Here is an 18,169-nt window from a genome sequence, read left to right as displayed (position 1 = left end):
GCGGGGGCGGTGCGGTTGTGCCCGCGGGTCCGGCCTTGACCTGCCCATTAAAACCTCACAAGCCCCGGTTCACCCTGAGATAGAATAGATTTATTAGCAAGAGGTAATCAGGAAACATATACTTTTACAAAAAAATGGAAATTTTTTTTTTCCAAACAAGCTGTAATTTGAAATAGTTTTAGGGCTTGAAAGAGAATTCTCATACCACGAGGTATTGCTTACAGCAAAAGTGTTCTGGTTGTCAGAGTGGAGCATGCCTGCCACTGTCAAGTTAAACTGTGTTTATATACTGTACAATGTAAAAAATACATGGTAATATTCACAGAATAAGCACTACATTACTATACTCCTGCTAGCAGGTGGTTAGACAGGATTACAGTATATGTAATAAAAACACTCGGTCATCTTGGTCTAATTCTACATCATGTTACTCAGAGTGGTCACAAGGTATACGGATCTATAGCATATCAACAGAAGCTGGGCATGAGCCGCACGCAGCAGGAGTCACGGGGACGGTTCCATCTTCCCGACGCGGGAGGGAGGGAGACAGCAGCCGAGGGATCCCCGGCACGGGGGCACGGAGAAAGGGCGGCTTCATGTGGGGGGAAACTCCAGCGTGTTCTGTCCCCTGCCTTCCAGAGCGTGATCAGGGACGTCACTGAGCAAGAGCCGCCCTGTGCTGTCCAATCCCCCGGAACGGGGGGCACCTGCCCAGCCGCCACCTCCTCCAGGAGAACAAGTGACAAGAAGAACGTCATTGAAAAGAAACCGGGACTCCAGCGAAGTGTCAATGCGTGAAACCTTAAAACGATGCGGGAAATCCTACGCGAGGGCTACTGCGGCCAAAGAACGAGGGGGACGGTTGGCTTGGAGAAGCACAGACGTGAAGGTCACTCCAGGGCGCCCAACGGAAACACGGAGATATCTATATACAGTATGGTATAGTGGGTGCGCCTGCAGGCACCAGGTACTGCGTGGCCTCAGGAAGGCAGTTTGGGCTCTATTCGCAGAGAAGCTTCGTAAAGGGTTTCTTCATCCATCACAAAGGACTGGTCCAGCAGGTACTGTGTCACCTGGGGAAGAAGAACCCAGCCGTTAGCAGAGAGGACTCGCCTCTGCCACAGCCGCCCATAAATGCCGGAACTGGGAGGTGATAGAGGCCAGAGCAGTGAACAAGCGGCAGAGCAACACCTGCAGCTCCTGCCAACCTACCAGGCTCGGCACCTGCATCTAAACCCTGAGCTGCAAAGTCCTGCCTAGTCCTCAGCTGCTCCTCTGTCTTTCTTGCTCAGTTTTCCTCCCCGGCACTGGCCACGCTCCTGCGGACAGGCAGCAAATGGCAAGGAAGCACACGGTGTGAGGGCAATGATCCCAGGAGCCACCGACACTTGTCATTCCTTCCCATGGAAGGGCCCTGGGGGTGGGGAAAAGTGCATCTTCTCCTTTCACACTCAGGTAAAACTGGGTTCAAGTCCTGGAGCTGCAGGGAGCTCCGCAGCAGGACGCCTGCTCTCGCTGCACACAGGTCTCTGCCTCGATCCGTGTCTGTCCAAAAGCGGTTCAGGCAGGGCCGGCTCCATCCCCGCCACCCACCTGCTCCCCGGTGCTGCTCTCTTCCCGTGCTGCCTGACCGTGGCCACACACCAGCCTCAGCTCTGCAGGACCGTGCTGGTCCGTGCCCATGATCGTGGTGGATGCAGAAAGACCCAGAGTGAAAGGATGGTCCTGTGTGCTGGGGAGAACCAGCAGCAGAGCTGGGGACAGGCAGGGACAGCACTGACATGTTCTGGCCAAGGCTGGGACAGCGAGAAGTCGTGTCCTTTTGCTCTGCCAGCAATGCTGGGCAGGTGATGGGCTCTTTACAGTTTGTGTGGTACGAGAAGCACCAGAGCAGGGAGGTCACTACCTGACTCCTGTGCTTGTCCCCCTCTGTCATGAGATCTCCCACCTGCACTGGCTCTGCTAGCATTTTCTGTCCTAAATTCCTGACAGAGCATCAGATCTTCCCCAAGGGAGCTGCCAGGAATCAAAGGCTGCTTAGACCCTGCAACTGGAGTGGGAGAGGAGGAGACGGAGCGCGTGGCGCTGAGGACAAGGCCATACCTTGGGCTGGTGCTCAATCTTGTAGGCGGTTTGCTGGAACTGGCGGATCTCTCTTATGATATGGGAAATCTGTTCAAGAGAAACCACAGAAGCTGTTCACAGCACAGCCATCATCACCGGCAACATGACCCAGTACCCAGCAGGGTGACGGGCAGCGGTGGAGCTCACTCCATCCCCACCTCCCACCACAGCATCATGTGAAGGGTTTTTTTGTTCCTTCCACACACATTTCTTGCCAGAGGCAGTCCCGGCTGGTACCTGCGTGCAGGGGGATGCGTGCGGCTGGGGTTGGGTGGGTGTTGGGCTGCAGGGGGTGCACAGGGGGCACAGACCCAGCCAGCACAGTGGCACTGAGCTACATCACCTTGAGCCAGCCCCCGCACACCCACAGCAGGGCTGGGACACTCACCATTCGCATCTTGGAAAAGTTCACCAGCCCGTCCTCAGTGTAATTCGGGGTACCCTCCTCGATGAATGCCAGGTCCGTCAGGTACATTCCCAGGTAGGGGACGCATGGAGGGTCACAACTTTGGGAGCAAACCAGAAACAAATAATAAAGCAAATTGCCTTACTCAGTGGTTTTGGAGCAGGGAGGAGGGTGGGACTGCACAGCGATGCACCAGCCCATGGGGATGCACCAGCTCCAGGGCAGCTCAGCACCCCACTCCCTGCACCCACCTCCTGCTGCACCCACAGCACCTGCTCCCCTACATCCATCAGACCCTGCTCCCCTGCACCAAACAGGCTCCGCTTCCCTGCACCCACAGCACCAGTGCTGCCACAAAGGTCCAGCTGGCTGGAGTGACATGCATTGGCTGGCAGGAAAACCCAACTAAATATTGTACACTTGGGGGTTTAAACTATGAGTCTGTAAGGAGAATGAGAAAACAAAAAGGCTTCCTGGTGCCTGACAATGGTTTCCCCCTGTGAAACCCCTTTTATTCACTTCACTCTGCTGCTCAAAGGAGCAGCTCATTATTCGGGTCACTTCGCAAACCGCTGTCTTTGCTGCTGCCCAACACACCCCTCGGTGTGGGCTCTGCAATGAGGCGGTGAGCAAAACCCCAGCCCGAGCAGGGCAGTGGGGTGGGACTGGTGTCCCTGTCACCCTGGGCCCCGGCTGGCTGTCACCCCCCACAGCAACAGCAGGAGAACCCATTCACTCACTTTTTCAGTGCCTCCCTCAAATTCTTGAACCTGCCCTCCGATGACACCAGCTTCTGCAGCTTATCGATCAGCGCCTTTGTCTGCAAGAAACACAATGTGTCACCTGGATAAAGCCCTGGGGGAACACCCAGCCCTGCAGCCAGGGGGTGACACCTGTGGTGACACGGGGTCACCCCATCCCGCTCTGCTGCACTGACCCCCACAGCCGTCACTCCTGCGGCTGCTCGACACCTCTGAGGGTGCAAATCCTGCCCCAGTTGTTACTGCAGCGCCTGGTGCTAGCCAGGGGAGCTGAGCAGGCATTTGGGAGCAGAATTCCTCCAGCACATAACAAAGGCTGTGTGCTTGTTTTCGTCCCCTGCCTCCCACCTTCACCAGTGCCTGTTTCAATGTGCAGATTCGTCACTTCGCAGTAAAAGAGATGGTGTTGCCAGTTCCGAGAAGCCCACACAGCGGCTCTGGGCTGTGTCAGGCTCTGCACCGTGCAGGTACCACCTCCTTCTGCACGAAGTAACTCAACGCAAGGATTCATTTTGCTCATCCATAATTGGTCTGAGAAGCCCAGAAAGCCAGTTCACAGTAATGTCTGTGTGTGTACCCAGCTACAATGACCCTTCGGAGGTTTCTCTAACTGCACATGTGAGTTGCAGGATGAACAAACCCAACAGCATCGCAGGAGCTGAGCTGTTGGCATGTCACCTTCCTCCTGGGAATGCCCTACAAGAACCTTCCTCCATCTCCTAACTGTGTTGGTCAATGCACATCTCTCCTGCCACCCCAACACCGTCACACTGACCCCAGCAAACCCCCACAAGGGTGGCTCAGCCCTATGCCCTCACCTGCTTGGAGACCTTGAGCCAGGTTTTCTTGAGGCGGAAGATGGCACTGCGGTTGAGGGAGGAGGTGACCTCCAGCACCGCGTTGTAGTTGTGCAGGCACCGGCAGATGTCGGCCACTGCCACCCACTTCTCGATGGCACTCACCCGCGCGTTGATCTCCTCATTCCGCAGGATCTCCGACGCAATCAGGTTACTGACCTTTAGGGAGACAACGGGCGCCCTGCGCATCAGGGGGATGTGGGCACGGCTCCTCACCCTCCACATCACCATGTGTTTTCAAATTATTTCCATTTGCTGCAGGAGCCCCAGAAAGAGCAACTGCAGTTGCTCAAGGTTGGCTGTCAGAGGATGGACCAGACTCTGTTCAGTGGTGCCCAGCGCCAGGGTGAGGGGCATCGGACACAGACTGAAACACAGGAGGTTCCATCTGAACATGAGGATAAACTTTTGCTGTGAGGTGCCAGAGCCTGGAACTAGGCTGCTCAGAGCGGGTGTGGAGTCTCCTTCTCTGGAGACATTCAAACCACCTGGGAGTGATCCTGTGCAATCTGCTCTGGTGATGCTGCGTTAGCAGGGATGGGTGATCTACAGAGGGCCCTTCAACCCAACCAGGCTGTGATTCTATGATCCTGTAACTGCACCAGATGCTCCACCTGCACCAGGTCCCCAGGGCACGTCCATGGAGCGCAGGTGGGGGCAGACAATGCTCGTCCCTCCCAGTTGCACGTGGCTGCGCTGCCTCTGCCTGTCCCCCCGTGGCTGCACTTACATCATTAAAGTGTTTCGTGTTCTTCATGATGTAGGGAGTCCTCTCGTTCTTCTCAAGCTTCATCCAGCCTTGCCCAAAGAATTCTCTGCAAATGACAATGTGCAGGTCAACATTTGCTTCCCATTTTCCTGGGATGCCCCAGCAGGTAGGAAGGGTTTGCAGCCCTGGGTTTAGCCTGAGCCAGTCTGGTGGGGAGGACAGGCGACCACAGAGTCTGGGGTGACCTGAACAGCCCTTCCTTGCTCATGGGGATCACTCACTCGTATGGGATCTTCTTGAAGACCAGGTGATCCAGCAGTGTCAGCTGTTCTGCTATTTCCAGCGCTGAGTGGTTTTCAAAAGGTTCTGCTTTGACTCCCTCAGCCTGAGTGACAAAGGCAACAACAAGGCTCATGAGTTAAGAGCACAGTGAGAACATCCACATTTCACTCACATAAAATCAAAGCCCAAGTCGGGAGCCCAAGCCAAAGCTTTTCCCCATCGCAGCTGGCACGTGCAGTTCTGTGCTGGTCTGACAGTCCAGAGGAACCATGTCCTGCCAGTGCCAACACGTGCCGGCTTCCGCAGCCCCGCGAACAAGAGAGTTTGAGTTGTGTTATCATCTGTGCACAGGCACAGACACAAACTTAACTCATCTTCTCCATTAAGCAATTAGGTGTGAGCTACAGAACGGATCCCCTCATGCTGACTTCTGCAGCCACTGCCTTTTTGTTCTATGTCTGTTTAATTATTGTAACAAAGCACCAGGGATCCCAGCTGGAGCAGCTCCACCAAGCTGCTGCCTCGGCCTGGCCACCCCTGCCCGCAGCTTGGCCAGCGTCACCGGCACCCTCTGCAAAGCGGGTCTGGGGAAGCAGAAGGGCCCAGGCACCCACTGGTGAGCCAGCCCCGGGAACCGCCCCCGCCAGCACCAGTTACCCACAGCTGCAAAATCCCCTCCAGGCTGCAGGAAGGGGTTGCAAAAGGGCTCCTGGGAGCAAACACCACCTGGGCTTGCAGGAGAGGCTGCAAGGGTGGGTGCACAGTGAGGGGGTGCAGGCAGCAGGAAGGTGGGTGCACGGTGAGGGGGTGCAGGTAGCAGGAGGGTGGGTGCACAGTGAGGGGGGGGAAGGCAGGTGGGGTGGGTGCACACCAGAGGGTGCAGGCACCAAGAGGGTGGGTGAACACCATGGGGGAAGTGGGAAGCAGCAGTGGTGGCACCCAGCAGCAGTGGGGCCATGCAGGAGGGCTCCAAGCACCCTGGGGACACCCAGCCGGGGTTGCAGCACAAAACACACCCCCAGTGCACAAGGAGGGCGCTGGGAGACCCCCAACCCCCACCACCCCAATGTGCACCCCAAACCCCAGGGCTCCCTTGTGTCCCCTCCATGCCTCTAGCCACAGGTCGCTGCTGCTCGGCTGCTCCACCACGAGACAGACAGAAACCCTCGGGTTTATTTGTCGTCTCTTCTTCAGGGGAAGTTTCCAGCTCCCACGGTTACACAACAGCTTAAAACCCCCATGGGGCCCCAGCCACTTCAGCAGCCGTGCCAGGGGACAGAGCTGCTGTTGTTCCAGGTGCACCAGCCCAATCTGAAGTGGCTCTTGGGTTTTCCTGGGAGCAGACTTTGAGCTTTTTTAATGCAGGAAGGTGGCAAACACACCGCAGCCACCCTGATGGTTTTAAATCCATCGCCTGTTCCCAGGGCTCTGCTCCAGGGGAGCAGCACCAGCTGGGCCAGCAGTGTCACCTGGAATCAGCATGTGACTGCTCTGGCGCAGGGCTGGGGACACAAAGGACATGGTGGGGACCACAGGGTTTTCCTGGCCCCTCAGGCAGCAGCAGGCACATCCATGTTTCCACTCCAGACATCCTGCTGACGGTGCAGGAGGACTAAGCAGACAGTGGGCTGATTGGCATTGCCCCTGCCCATAACAGATGTGGCTGTGCTCACCGCTGGCCCGGTCCCCATTTTACACTGGAGGTGGTGAAAGCCTGGCCCAGGTCACCCAGAGAGGTGGTGGATGCCCCGTCCCTGGAGACATCCCAGGCCAGGCTGGACAGGGCTCTGAGCAACCTGAGCTGGTGAAGATGTCCCTGCTCATGGCAGGGGTGGCACTGGGGGAGCTGGGAAGGTCCCTTCAACCCAAACCATTCTACAATCCCCAGGAACCTTCCCCTGCTGTGCAGCCGCACACCGGGCACTGGGCTTGGAGAACCGCTCCGGGCACGGATCTTCAATCCTGTACCACTGCGCTGAGATACCAGGCACTGTGCTGACAGGGAAGGGTATTTACCATCTGTACAACCTCCTCCAGCGTTATCTGATTGTCTCCTGGATCCTCCTGCGTCAAGGTCCTGCGGCAGGAAAAGACAGTGTTACTGAAGCTGGGAAAGCCCCAGGCCCGCAGGCTGTGGTAGGGCTCAGTGCGTTTGCCCTGAATTAACTCTTGGTGGGTGTAAGAATGTTTCTAAGTCACATTTCCTTTTTTAAAGAGGAAAAACCCCTTAACGGAGGTCACAGCTGGCCCCGCATGTGGGGACAAGTGTGGGGGTCACACCTCGCCCATGGCCCTGCTCAGGTCCCAATGTGCCGGAGAGGACGGACGCACTCCACAGTGCCCGTCCTCCTGCCTGGCTCCCCTAGCCTCTGCCCCAGCCACAGCCCGTCCTCGACACCTCGTGCCAGCTCTTGTCCCAGGTGAGAGCAAGACGTGGCTGCCAAGAGCCCAGCCCAGCGCTGGGAACAGCAGCTCCCCCGGCCCCGCACCTGATGATGTTGGCAGCCGCCTTCCTCTCCTGCGTCAGCAGCTCGGGGTCGTGGATGACCTCCTCCAGAAAGCCGATCACCCGGAACTTCAGCTCCTCATTGCTTTCAAAGTCCTGCCCAAGCAGCACAGTCACAGTGTTAATGCTCTATAATTTAAATTAACACTGACTCCCAGCAGTTCTGCTCCCTGCCATCCAACCTGGCCGAGATCAACAGCCCCGCGGTGCCAGGGCAGGTGGCTGCTTGGCCGGGGCAGGAGCTGCCTCTGCCCCCCAAATCCCAGCACACGGGGACTGGCCAGGAAGGCTCCAGGCTCCTTCTGTACAGCTGCATTGGCAGCACTTGGCATGGGGGCTTCCCAGTGACAACCAGTACAGCACCACTCCCAGTGCCCCCAGCAACTGAGAGGGACAGGGACAGCAAGGACAGCCACAAGGTTTCCTAACCGTGACCCCAGCCCCAAACCCCTTCGCAGGCACCAAACCCAGCTGCTCCCCTTCCCCCAACCCTGCAGGGGTGACCATGGCTCCTGCTCTCCCCTTTGCACAGCAAACATGCGAATGCAGCAGCCCAATTCCTGCCTCCCTGCCCCATGGGCTCCCCGCTCCCCTGCTTCATGTTTTCATCTCCTCCCTATGTCTACTCAATCACTTGAGTAAAAAAGAAGTGCTGGATTGTCCTTCTAGATGGAGCCTCATTGAGCCACCCGGCACGCAGTGGAATTCACACTGGCGGGGAGGGAGGGAGCCCCTGCCACCCACCTGGGAGTGTTTGGAGACCCAGTGTCGCAGCACGTTGAGGACACGGTTGGTGGCCGCTCTGCGGATCACAAACTCCTTGTCTCCGTTCCGCTGGTCCGTTGGGAAGCCTGAAACTGTGGGGAGCCCTTAGCGCAGCACAGCCCTGTCAGGAGCCACTCCCAGGGGTTTCAGGGTGCCTGGCAGGAGCAGCCCCACATCCCCAGAGTCCCCAAGCTGCCTCTATTGCCAGCAGCGGGAGCTCTGTGTCACCAGGATGCTTGCCCACAGGGGCCAAGGTTTGGCTGCAGCCTGCATGGTGCTCGGTCATCCCCAGGACATGGCCCAGAGCAGCCGCGGGGCTGGGGGTGCCCTGACCCTCTCAGCCAGGGGGCTCCTGGAGGGGAACCCACCCACGGATGGTGAGAATGGGCACCTCAAAACGTGACCCCACTCCCCCAGCAGCCGGGACAGGTACCTGCGCTGGCCAGGGACATCCTGCGGTACTTCTCCTTGGTGGGGGTTCCCTCATTGGCCCCCGCCGTGGCGATGGCGAAGGCGGATGCAGCGGACAGGGCGCTGCGGGTGCTGTCGAGCTCCCGGCACGACGTCATGACCACGCCATTGTTGTAAGAAAACAGCGAGAAGTCTGGAGGGAGAAGAAAGGCAATGGCACTGGGGTGGCTGCTGCAGCCCGGCCAGGTCCCCCCAGACCCAGCCCCTTGCAGCCCCCAGGCCAGAGATACCAGGAACGGGGCTCAGGGAGGGTGGGTGCGGAGGGACAATGTGGGGCTGATCCACCCTGGGGCTGGGCCAAGGAGGCAGACAGGTGTGATGGCACCACACCATGAGAGCTGATCAGCACAGCTCCGGCAGGATTAAACCACCAGGAGTTGCAGGGGAGACTGCAGCAGATAAACTGCTGCTTGGTGCCAGCCCAGGCTCACGTAACTTGCTCTGAACGCACCAGGTCAGCCCCAGAATGGGGAAGGGGCGAGGAGACCTGGTCAGACACTCAGACCAGGTCAGTGATATGAGCCAGACAGTTTGGCATTTTCCTGTCCACTCACAGGAAAATAAAGGGTAAAGTCCAGCTCCTTCTCGCTTCTGCTTCAGTTTTACACCTGCACCACCAGCAGCTCTGTGTGGCCAGGGTCACAGCAGCCCTGAGCAGGACAGGTCATGGTTCACTTGTTACCTGATGAATTTTTGCACTTGACGGACTTTGGAGTTGTTGGGGATTTTGTCGGTGAAGTTTCAGCTTCTGCTTCATCGCTCTGGTTGGGATCTGTGTCTGACTCTTCCCTGACAGACACTTCAGAGCCTGGAGGAACAAGGAACCCAGTTACCATCACCACTGGACACCTGTACGTTGCAGCCACATTTTAACTCTTCTGGATCTTCCTACGGTCTGAATCATTCCTGCTGGACGCACAGCAACCAAGTACAGGAACGGTACAGAGTCCCACAATTACCACAGGAATTTTCGGATTTTTTTTGCGGTCGGGGGTCTTGGGGGTGTCTTTTTGTTGTTGTTTTGTTCTTACAGGTTCTGCAGCTTTTGGGCAGCACACAGCCCACAGGAGGCTCCCATGCCATGCACTGCCAGCACGGGGCTGTGCCCAGGGCAGGGGGCACAGGAGGGGGTGGCACAGCCCGCAGCGGGGGGCAGGATGACGCTGGGGTGCAAACGGGGGGTCCTGGGGTCTCCACTGCTGAATTCAGCTGCGGCAGTAGGTGCCTCATCCACTGCTGCTTTTGCACTAACATCCGGGGACCTCAGTGCAGGGCACAGAGGGACAATGACCTGTGGCCTTTACGGTGCTTTACTCACCTGGCTCCGGCTCTTTACCCCCAATACTCCATTGCTGCCACCACCGCTGCTGCTGCCACCACCGCTGCCACCACTGCCACCGCCACTACTCTCCCCAGCACACAAGGGACAGCTGTGTGCCTGCTCATGGGGCAGGGGCTCTCTGTGCCACCCGTCCCAGCACACAGCTTCTGCAAATCCCTGGGTGCAGTGTCCCTGACCCCCTGCACATGTCCCTGTGCCCCCTGCAAAGCGCCCACCAAAGCCACCACCCCTGCTGCTCAAGCTGGATACCCACCCCCCACACTCACTCTGCTTGCTCGGCGCCGACTCCTCCTGCTTTTCTGTGGCCGCTTCTCCTTCATCGGGGATTTTATTGGGGAAGTTGCTGGACACGTACAGTTTGTTGATGTCCAGGGTGGTCTTGCTGAAGGGCGCCATGGAGGAGTACATGCTGGCGTAGCCGTTGGAGGAGCAGCTCAGCGCCGCCAGATCCAGCGCCTTCCCACCGGTGATGATGGGGATGTTGAGGGACAGCTTCCTCCGCCGGCTGGGGGACGAGGACTTGCTGATGGAGAGCGGGGGAGGCGAGGAGAACTTGCGGTTGGCGCGGGGGGACTTGGGGGGCTCGCCGTACAGCAGCTTGTTGTTCTGGCTGTTTGCAAACAAGAGCTCCAGGGACCTTGGCGGAGAGATGGAGAAAGGCCGAGCTCGCACCGACTCTGCTGGAGCGGTTGGGGAGATCCCCACTGGCAGCTCCAGCAGCGCTGGGTCTCCAGAGCATCCCCCAGCACAGCACAGCCAGTGAGAGCCCCGTCACCTCGCTGCCACCACTCGGCCCTCCCAGGAGTGGGGACACCAGCACGAGTAGAGCTTGAGTTTATCTGCTTCCCTGATTTCACAGAATCACAGAATCATTTGGGTTGGAAAAGCCCCTCAAGCTCATCAAGTCCAACCGTTACCCCAGCCCTGACACTGCCCCATGTCCCCGAGAACCTCATCTCCACGTCTGTTCAACCCCTCCAGGGACCATGACTCCACCACTGCCCTGGGCACCCTGTTCCCATGCTGACAACCCATTTGGAGATGTCACAACACATGGGGACCAGGTGAAACAGCCCTGGGGTGGCACTGGGGCCAGGCAGGCCTGGGGAGCAGAGGTCTGACTCAGGACAGAAGAGGCGACAGTGGAGCAATGCCACAGCTCCCCCATCAACCCACCCAGTCCCTTGTGGACAGGACAAGTCACCAGCACGGGCATCGCCACAATACCGCGTGCAGCCTCACCGTGCAGGGATGGCGCTGATCGGCTTCTTGTAGATGGTGATGAGCTTGTCAAGGACGACCAGGGCAGTGGTGAAGACACGGTAGGAGTGCAGGAAGGTGTTCAGAAAGTCAATGCTCAGGAACCGCAGGTCCGTCAGCCTCTCCAGGAGCCGCTCCACGCTGGCATAGCGGATCTGCAGGACCTTGCAGGAATTCATCGTTTTACTGAACCTAATGTCAACATCATCACAATACAAGCTGGCATCAGACCTGCAGAGAAACAAGACATCTGTGGTTCCAGCCTGGAACGAAACCAAGAGCTGCTTTGCACGAGCAGCTTCCCCCCAAGACATGCGGGGCGCAGGGGACACGGCGCAGGGTCCTTGGCAGCGCAGGAGCCTCATTCATGCAGGTATCTCTACATAAAACACAGGTGAGAATGCTGCTGGGGGAAGGCTTGGAAATCCGTACTCCAGAACAGGTGAGAACACTGCACGGTGTTCAACAGCCAGAGGTTTGCGCAAAAAATGTGGAAGGACTGTCCCCGAGGACACCCATGAACCGAGACTGTTCTCATGTGCCACAGCAGGGCTGCAGCAGGGACAACCCATCCTGCCCGGCCCCCTAATGCCACACGTGTCGGGGATGGGCTCTGCACCCAGCATCCCTGGGGACAACAGCCCCCATGCCCCTCTTCTCCAGGGGTATCACCCCCACCTCTTCACTATTATTATTTTTTATCTAACCTGTCCTTTCTGAGATTCCTATCTCCCCAAGCCCAGTCCCACACAACCCTCCTCTCCCAGCTAACAAGCGCTGCTAATCACCGTGTTGGAAGCAGCACGCCCTGTGCTGTGCACACAGGGAAGCTGCTGGGCCTCAGCACCATGCAGGGTTCAGTGGGGGCTGTGCCATGGGGGTCCCGGCACGGCAGCACTCACTTGATCATCTGCGGGACCGTGACCTTGGAGTTCTCCTCGAAGGCATTCATCATGAGCCCATTGCAGCGGATGTTGTCCACGCACTGCAAGAGACACAGGTGGGAGGTGGGAGACGGCAGCCGTGAGGATGGCCCCACTGCCCACCAGGCTGGGACATGGCTTAAGAGAGCCTGAGCTCAAGCTTAGCTAAACCAGACACATCCTCGCCAGCTGCATCTGCTGCTGCTGACAGGAGACCACAGCTGTGGGTGCACAGTTGGGAAGAGCAAGAGCTTCTGCCTGAAAACAGGAGCATTGTGATGGCTCCTGCATCCCTGTTCCAGGGGAGGCATCGCCCAAAACTGCTTCCTGGCCCATGCTTGGGCTCTGCTGGCAGATACAGGAACTGTGGGAGCTGCAGAACCCCCACTCAGCCATCAGTGCCCTCATTAACCTCCCCCCAAGCCTGCGCTGCTGGGCTCTCTCGGGGGCTGGGCTGGGGTCCCTGTGCAGGTGGAACTGGGACCAGGAGCTGCCACCTCCCCGGAGCGCTTCCCAGGGACTGATGCTCGGCAAGAGGACACGGGCAGGGACACAGTACAACACGGGTGGCCAGGAGGCAACCCCTATTTAACTAATGATTTTTTTCTCCTCCTCCCATTAAAGAAAATATCTTCAAAGTCATTTGCATAAAGCAAATGCAGAGTAGGTGTGAATTGTGCCTCATGTCTGAGCCAGAGGAGAAATCCAAACCACATACTTCCATGTGCAGGCAGAGCACCGATGGGACAGACCCTGCCACGGCACCTTCCTCCTCCTCGTTGAGCTACCAGACACCGGAAGGCCTTTGGCCATGGCTCTGGGTGCCCCGCAGCTATGAGTCACCCTCTGCATGACCCTGCTGTCCCTGGGTGCCCGGTGCTCTGTGCCCCCTGTGCTGCTCACCGCAGCCACAGCCTGAGGGCAGCACCATAGCCAACACTGAGTGCCCAAAGCCACAGCCAGCATGGGCGCAGCTGAGCAGGAACCCTCGGGGGCTGCGCGTCCCCAGGACTCTGCCCCCGACCCTGCAGGTCTGTCCTACCTGGCTGATGTCGCTGGTCCATGCAGCCTTCTCCTGCCTGGACGAGGCCACCAGGATAACCGTGAAAGATGAGGAATCTTTTGGCTCCACCACGATTTTGAAGTCAAGATGGTCGATGTCTTGCCCTGATGCTTTTGCTTTGGAACAGAAAAACCACACACAGTGATGGTGAAAAGGTTTCCCCACCTCCTCTCCCCCAGCACAGGTTGTATCCAGGTTTTAAGGAGCCTGTTCCACTTTGCGGGTTGTCTGCGGTGAGGACAGGACAGGTTTGCTGGGCAAAGGCTCCACATTTGTAAAATAAAGTCAGTACACCGAAGCATGGCATGGCCTTGCACTGGGACCCCGCACCGTGTGCCAGGGGAACTGGCTCGTGTCAGAAAACTCGTAATGAGACAAGAGAAGGAGCCTGGGCTTTGTCACAAGTCACAGGCAAGTGGGCATGGCTGAGGATGTCCAGTATCTTTGCCTTTTCCCACTTGTTTGCACCGATGGACAGCAGGAATGTCCAGGAGGACACTGCACCTGTGGCAGAGGACACAGACAGTGCTGGTCACACCACACCTGTGACAGGGGACATGGGCAGTGCTGGCCATGCTGCTGCCGGTCCCCAGGCAAGGACAGGGCAGCTCCTGCAGCCCAGGCCGGCATTGCCTGGGCTGGCAGCGATCTCGTGTCAAGGTCTGACACTAAGTGCAGCCCCCATGGGACCCACACCCCCAGCACCCCCACTGTGGGCTCTGTCCTCCCCGCATGGGGTGACGATCCTGCAGAACTCAGATCACCCACCCTGCAGGGGATGCTCTGCCATGGAGGGGGTGCCCGGACCTCTGCAAAAAGACTCCTGGAGCAGCTGTCAGTTGGTTCCTTGAGAGTGCCCATCAGCTCAGCACCCACCAGGACATGCACAATCCAACCCTGCACCCACAGGTGGGGCTGAGCGGGGCCCTGGCTGTGTCCTGAGGGGGCTCTACCCAGCATGGGGCCATGGGGCACATACCGTCCTCATCGGTGCTCTCCTGCTCCTCCACCAGCGTGCAGTCGATGAGGGAGATCACGCCATTCTGTGAGGGAATCAGGGCTCAGCAGCACAATCCCTCCAGGGTCTGGGGGCTGCCCTGGTCCCCCCACACCACAGCCCACCGCCCCAGGGATGAGGATGGGGATGACGCTCCGAGGTTTTGGTGCGGTCATGGCCAGTGCAGTCTCTGCCTCACCGGGAACAACTCCTGACAGCAGGGATAGCACAGATCTCCTTGTGGAACCAATCAACTAATTTGTTTATAAATTATTTAATATCAGCTTTAAATTAAATTTTCCAAAAGTCTGTTGGTGTAATTATCAATTCTTTGCCACGGACTGTAATTTTTCAAACTGATAATTTAATGCCAGTAATGAGCAATTTCTGTAAGATTCTCGCTTGATTAACTGCGAAACTTCCACCAACAAAAGCATGAGTCTTGGGAGCGGCTGGAGCAGCCTGTGAGCGTTCTGTACAGTCCCAGGCTATAATTTAACTTTCGCACTGAATAGATTGTCAAGGCTCCTGCTGCAGATCAGGAGAACTTCTTTTATCAACAACTTGCAATTTCTTGTCTTTGGTTCGGAGCTCCGCACGTCACTGATGAGGTGCCTGGACCACACACAATAAACCCCATTGCCCGACCGCTCCAGCCAGGCCCCCTGAGGCTGCGGCCAGGGGAGGGTACGGTGGTCTCCGGACCCCGGTGTCACTGGGACAGCCAGCAGTGCCGGTCTCTGCCCCCTCCCCACACCCGGCACTCCGGGAGCAGCCCCAGCCCCATCACCCTCCCCCTGTCCCCACACCTTGGTGAGATGCAGCTTGCCCCCTGAGCCGCGGGTGCAGATGATGAGGTGCTTGGAGAAGAGGAAGCACTGCCGCTCGCCCTCCTTCCGCAGCGACAGCGAGCCCAGCCGCCCCCGCGGGATCTTCCCCTTCTCCGACATCGGCACCTGGATCAGGGATCCTGTGGAGTGAGAGACCCAGCCCTGTCCCAGTGTCGGCTTCAGCAGTGCCAGGCAGAGTCTCCAGAGTGGGACATCGCCATGTGTCCCACGTGGGGCAGTGGCCAGCGTGTCCCCAAGTGCCAGGGCTGGGACCAGGAGCTCCCAGCTGTGCAAGTTATGGGGGGCACAGGCTACGGGCCCCAGTCCACCCTGTCCCCACCCATGGGGTGCTGCTCCAGGACCATGTGTGCCCAGGGGGTTGGGTGCGTCTGGAGATCAGTAATGGCCAAAATGCTCATGCTGTTCCATGACACAATGAAATGCAGAGCTGAGACTGAAAGTGGGGCACTTTGGAGCACAGGAAATTCAGAAACAGGCTATATTTTTACATTTCCCAGCTCAGCAGACCATGCTGCAGAGGGAAACAGGGATGGAGGCTGCGGGGCTTTGTGTTAACCACAGAGGGGAGGGACATTGACACAAACACGGTACCTTGTCTTACAAAAGTCTGGCTGGTGTCCAGCAGAATTTCACACCCTTCAATAATCATCCTCTCTATTGCCAGGTTTTTTCGAATGTTTTCAGTCTCACTCACTTCATCGTGCATTATCCTGAAGGAGAAAGAAGATAAAATTTGAGCTCAGATCAGATTTGCAGTTTTCCCAGCAGATCCCCTTAAACAGACTGGAGGGGCTGCACCAAGGTAAGGTCAAAACCAAAGCAATATTGAGGGATCACAGCATTACATGTATCCTTATGGACCCAGGAGCCTGGGAATTAACCTACACATCAACCTGGTCTGTACCTCCAGATCTCTAAATATTTAAACACGAGTGCTTCTTGCTCAGAAATCACTATATTCAGATTTAGGGCAGACAGATCCTCCCCATAAGCAGCCCCCTCCAACGTCCCTGCTCCTTGAAGGGTGGGAAAAGGGATGGAAACTCTTTGTACAGATTGTCCGAGGACTGTGCAGCACCGATGGGTTCAGCACTGTCGTAATTTGCTGGCAACAGGAAACAGGGAACGCTTCAGTCCACGGCCTGCGCTGCGTGATGGTTGGGAAATGAGGAACTGCGGCCGATATCGGGGTGCTTATTGCGGACACCAGCACCACCACACCAGACTGAGGAGGACGGAGACAGAGCCATCCCAGCCCCACAAAACTCCTATTTCGTCATTAAGGAGCCCCGGAAAACACAACCCATGGCCCGAAGCAGCCGGGCTCCCGTCCCACGAGTCCCCTTACCACCCCAAACCCAGCGGGTGCCAGAGCTGCCCCCGTCCCTGCAGCCCGGCAGGACCAGCAGGGATGGGCAGTGTGGGTCTGACCTGGAGAGCTCCTCCAGCTTGGACTTGGCGTAATCCAGGCTGTTCCTCTCCACATGCTCGTGCGGGGTGTGAGCCAGCAGCTCGTGCAGCGTCAGGATGTACCGGGGGATCTGCGGCACAACAGATCTGGGAGGTTAAAAAAGCCTCAAAGCTCCTTGTGCTAAAACCTAACGAGGAGGGGAACAGTGTGAGGTTTTGCCCAGGACCCAGCTCTGCCCCATCCATGTCTCAGCAGCACAGAGTGACTGCAAACCTGGCAGCTTCACCCAGAGTCCTCCTGCTGCACCGATGACACAGCAACAGCATGGGCAGGTCCCAGGAGAAGCGTGGGACCCACGGGGTTCAGCCCCAGCCCATCTGCACTTGGCTGTACCCCCCACCTGATGCCGCTGTGGGGCTGCAGTTTGCACTGCTCAGCCCAACCCTTGCCGCCAGCAGCCAGTGACATCCCTGGTCCCAGTGCCAGCAGCCACCTGGAACATGGGGTATGTCAGGAAGGTCTCCAGGGTCCTCTCCTCGCAGTCTGGCTTGGCCTCGTAGTGCTTGAGCAGCTTGTCGAAGTCGCGGTTCTGCTTGCAGTGCGCCAGGATCTGCAGGCTGTACTGGTGGTTCCGCACAAACTCCTGGTAGATGTTCAGCATGGGCAGCAGGATGTCGAAGAGGTCGGCTGCGGGTAGGAGGTGTGGTGGGTGCGCTGGGCCAACCTGTGTTCTGGGCTCCCAGCACAGCCCCCTGGCTCAGGACCCTCCTCCTCCCTGGGTTCCACCCAGGCCACCCCCCCAGGACCATGTCCTGTTTGTGCAAGCCCCAGTCTGTCCAGTTTGGGTGCCACAGACACCCTTTGGAGCAGGTGAGGGTCCCATCAGACACAGCAATGCTCCTCAGCACCAGCTCTCCTGCGTGTGGTCCAGCTCTCCCCTCCCACCGCCTGGCAGAACCAGCAACGCAGGAACTGGGTTTCTCTGGTTTTTGCTCAGGTCCTCGACCCCGTGGCCAGCACGCACAAGTGATGAGCTGTGCGATGCATTCCACCGCTGCTGGTCGGCAAAGCGCCTGCGGAACTGCTCCCGCAGCAAGCGGGAGGGACGGGTGGCGAGGAGGCGCCGTGTACTCACCCAGCACCAGCGTGGGCCAGCTGGAGATCCTCGCCTTCAGGCCTTGGTAAAAGATTTGGTGCAAAAACATGATGGTTTCACTGAAAGATAAACCAAGGGGTGAAAAGACAGATGAACAAACGGCAAATATAGAGAGATTAGATGAAATCTCATCGCCTGCCTCCCTGCCCTGCCAAGGCCCTGGAGCATCATCCACCCCCGCGGTACTTCCTTGTGTCATGCCAAGCCCTCAGCCACCGTGCAGGTGTCCACAGGGACAGCAAGTCTCCATCCATGGCTCTGGGGACCAGGCTGCCAGCTCCCAAG

At 57.8% G+C, this 18,169-nt stretch overlaps 1 protein-coding gene across 2 annotated transcripts in view; it reads right to left on the bottom strand.

Moving 5' to 3' along the window:
• Positions 1-68: 68 nt before the first annotated feature.
• The window catches only part of RASGRF1 (Ras protein specific guanine nucleotide releasing factor 1), a 33,457-nt gene continuing 15,356 nt past the window's right edge, over positions 69-18,169 (bottom strand). Inside the window, exons 6-27 of one of the 2 annotated variants that reach the window (XM_065847691.2) lie at positions 17,864-17,943; positions 17,222-17,415; positions 16,749-16,858; positions 15,909-16,027; positions 15,276-15,436; positions 14,449-14,512; positions 13,449-13,585; positions 12,386-12,468; positions 11,466-11,675; positions 10,490-10,860; positions 9,564-9,689; positions 8,844-9,014; positions 8,390-8,502; positions 7,629-7,741; positions 7,156-7,216; positions 5,139-5,242; positions 4,879-4,963; positions 4,110-4,307; positions 3,271-3,350; positions 2,513-2,630; positions 2,104-2,172; positions 69-1,073 (exon numbers count right to left, since the gene is read on the bottom strand). In XM_065847691.2, coding sequence (XP_065703763.1) covers positions 981-1,073; positions 2,104-2,172; positions 2,513-2,630; positions 3,271-3,350; positions 4,110-4,307; positions 4,879-4,963; positions 5,139-5,242; positions 7,156-7,216; positions 7,629-7,741; positions 8,390-8,502; positions 8,844-9,014; positions 9,564-9,689; positions 10,490-10,860; positions 11,466-11,675; positions 12,386-12,468; positions 13,449-13,585; positions 14,449-14,512; positions 15,276-15,436; positions 15,909-16,027; positions 16,749-16,858; positions 17,222-17,415; positions 17,864-17,943 — 2,860 coding nt within the window. In that variant the 3' untranslated portion in view covers positions 69-980. Of the gene's footprint in view, positions 1,074-2,103; positions 2,173-2,512; positions 2,631-3,270; positions 3,351-4,109; positions 4,308-4,878; positions 4,964-5,138; positions 5,243-7,155; positions 7,217-7,628; positions 7,742-8,389; positions 8,503-8,843; positions 9,015-9,563; positions 9,690-10,489; positions 10,861-11,465; positions 11,715-12,385; positions 12,469-13,448; positions 13,586-14,448; positions 14,513-15,275; positions 15,437-15,908; positions 16,028-16,748; positions 16,859-17,221; positions 17,416-17,863; positions 17,944-18,169 lie in introns of both variants that reach the window. The other variant, XM_065847690.2, reaches the window with a different exon arrangement.

The sequence above is a fragment of the Patagioenas fasciata genome, chromosome 12 (genome assembly GCF_037038585.1).
Source record: "Patagioenas fasciata isolate bPatFas1 chromosome 12, bPatFas1.hap1, whole genome shotgun sequence".
Classification (NCBI taxonomy): Eukaryota; Metazoa; Chordata; class Aves; order Columbiformes; family Columbidae; genus Patagioenas; species Patagioenas fasciata.
Note: the sequence above shows the minus strand (reverse complement) of the source record. Positions and strands in the feature narration are given on the sequence as shown.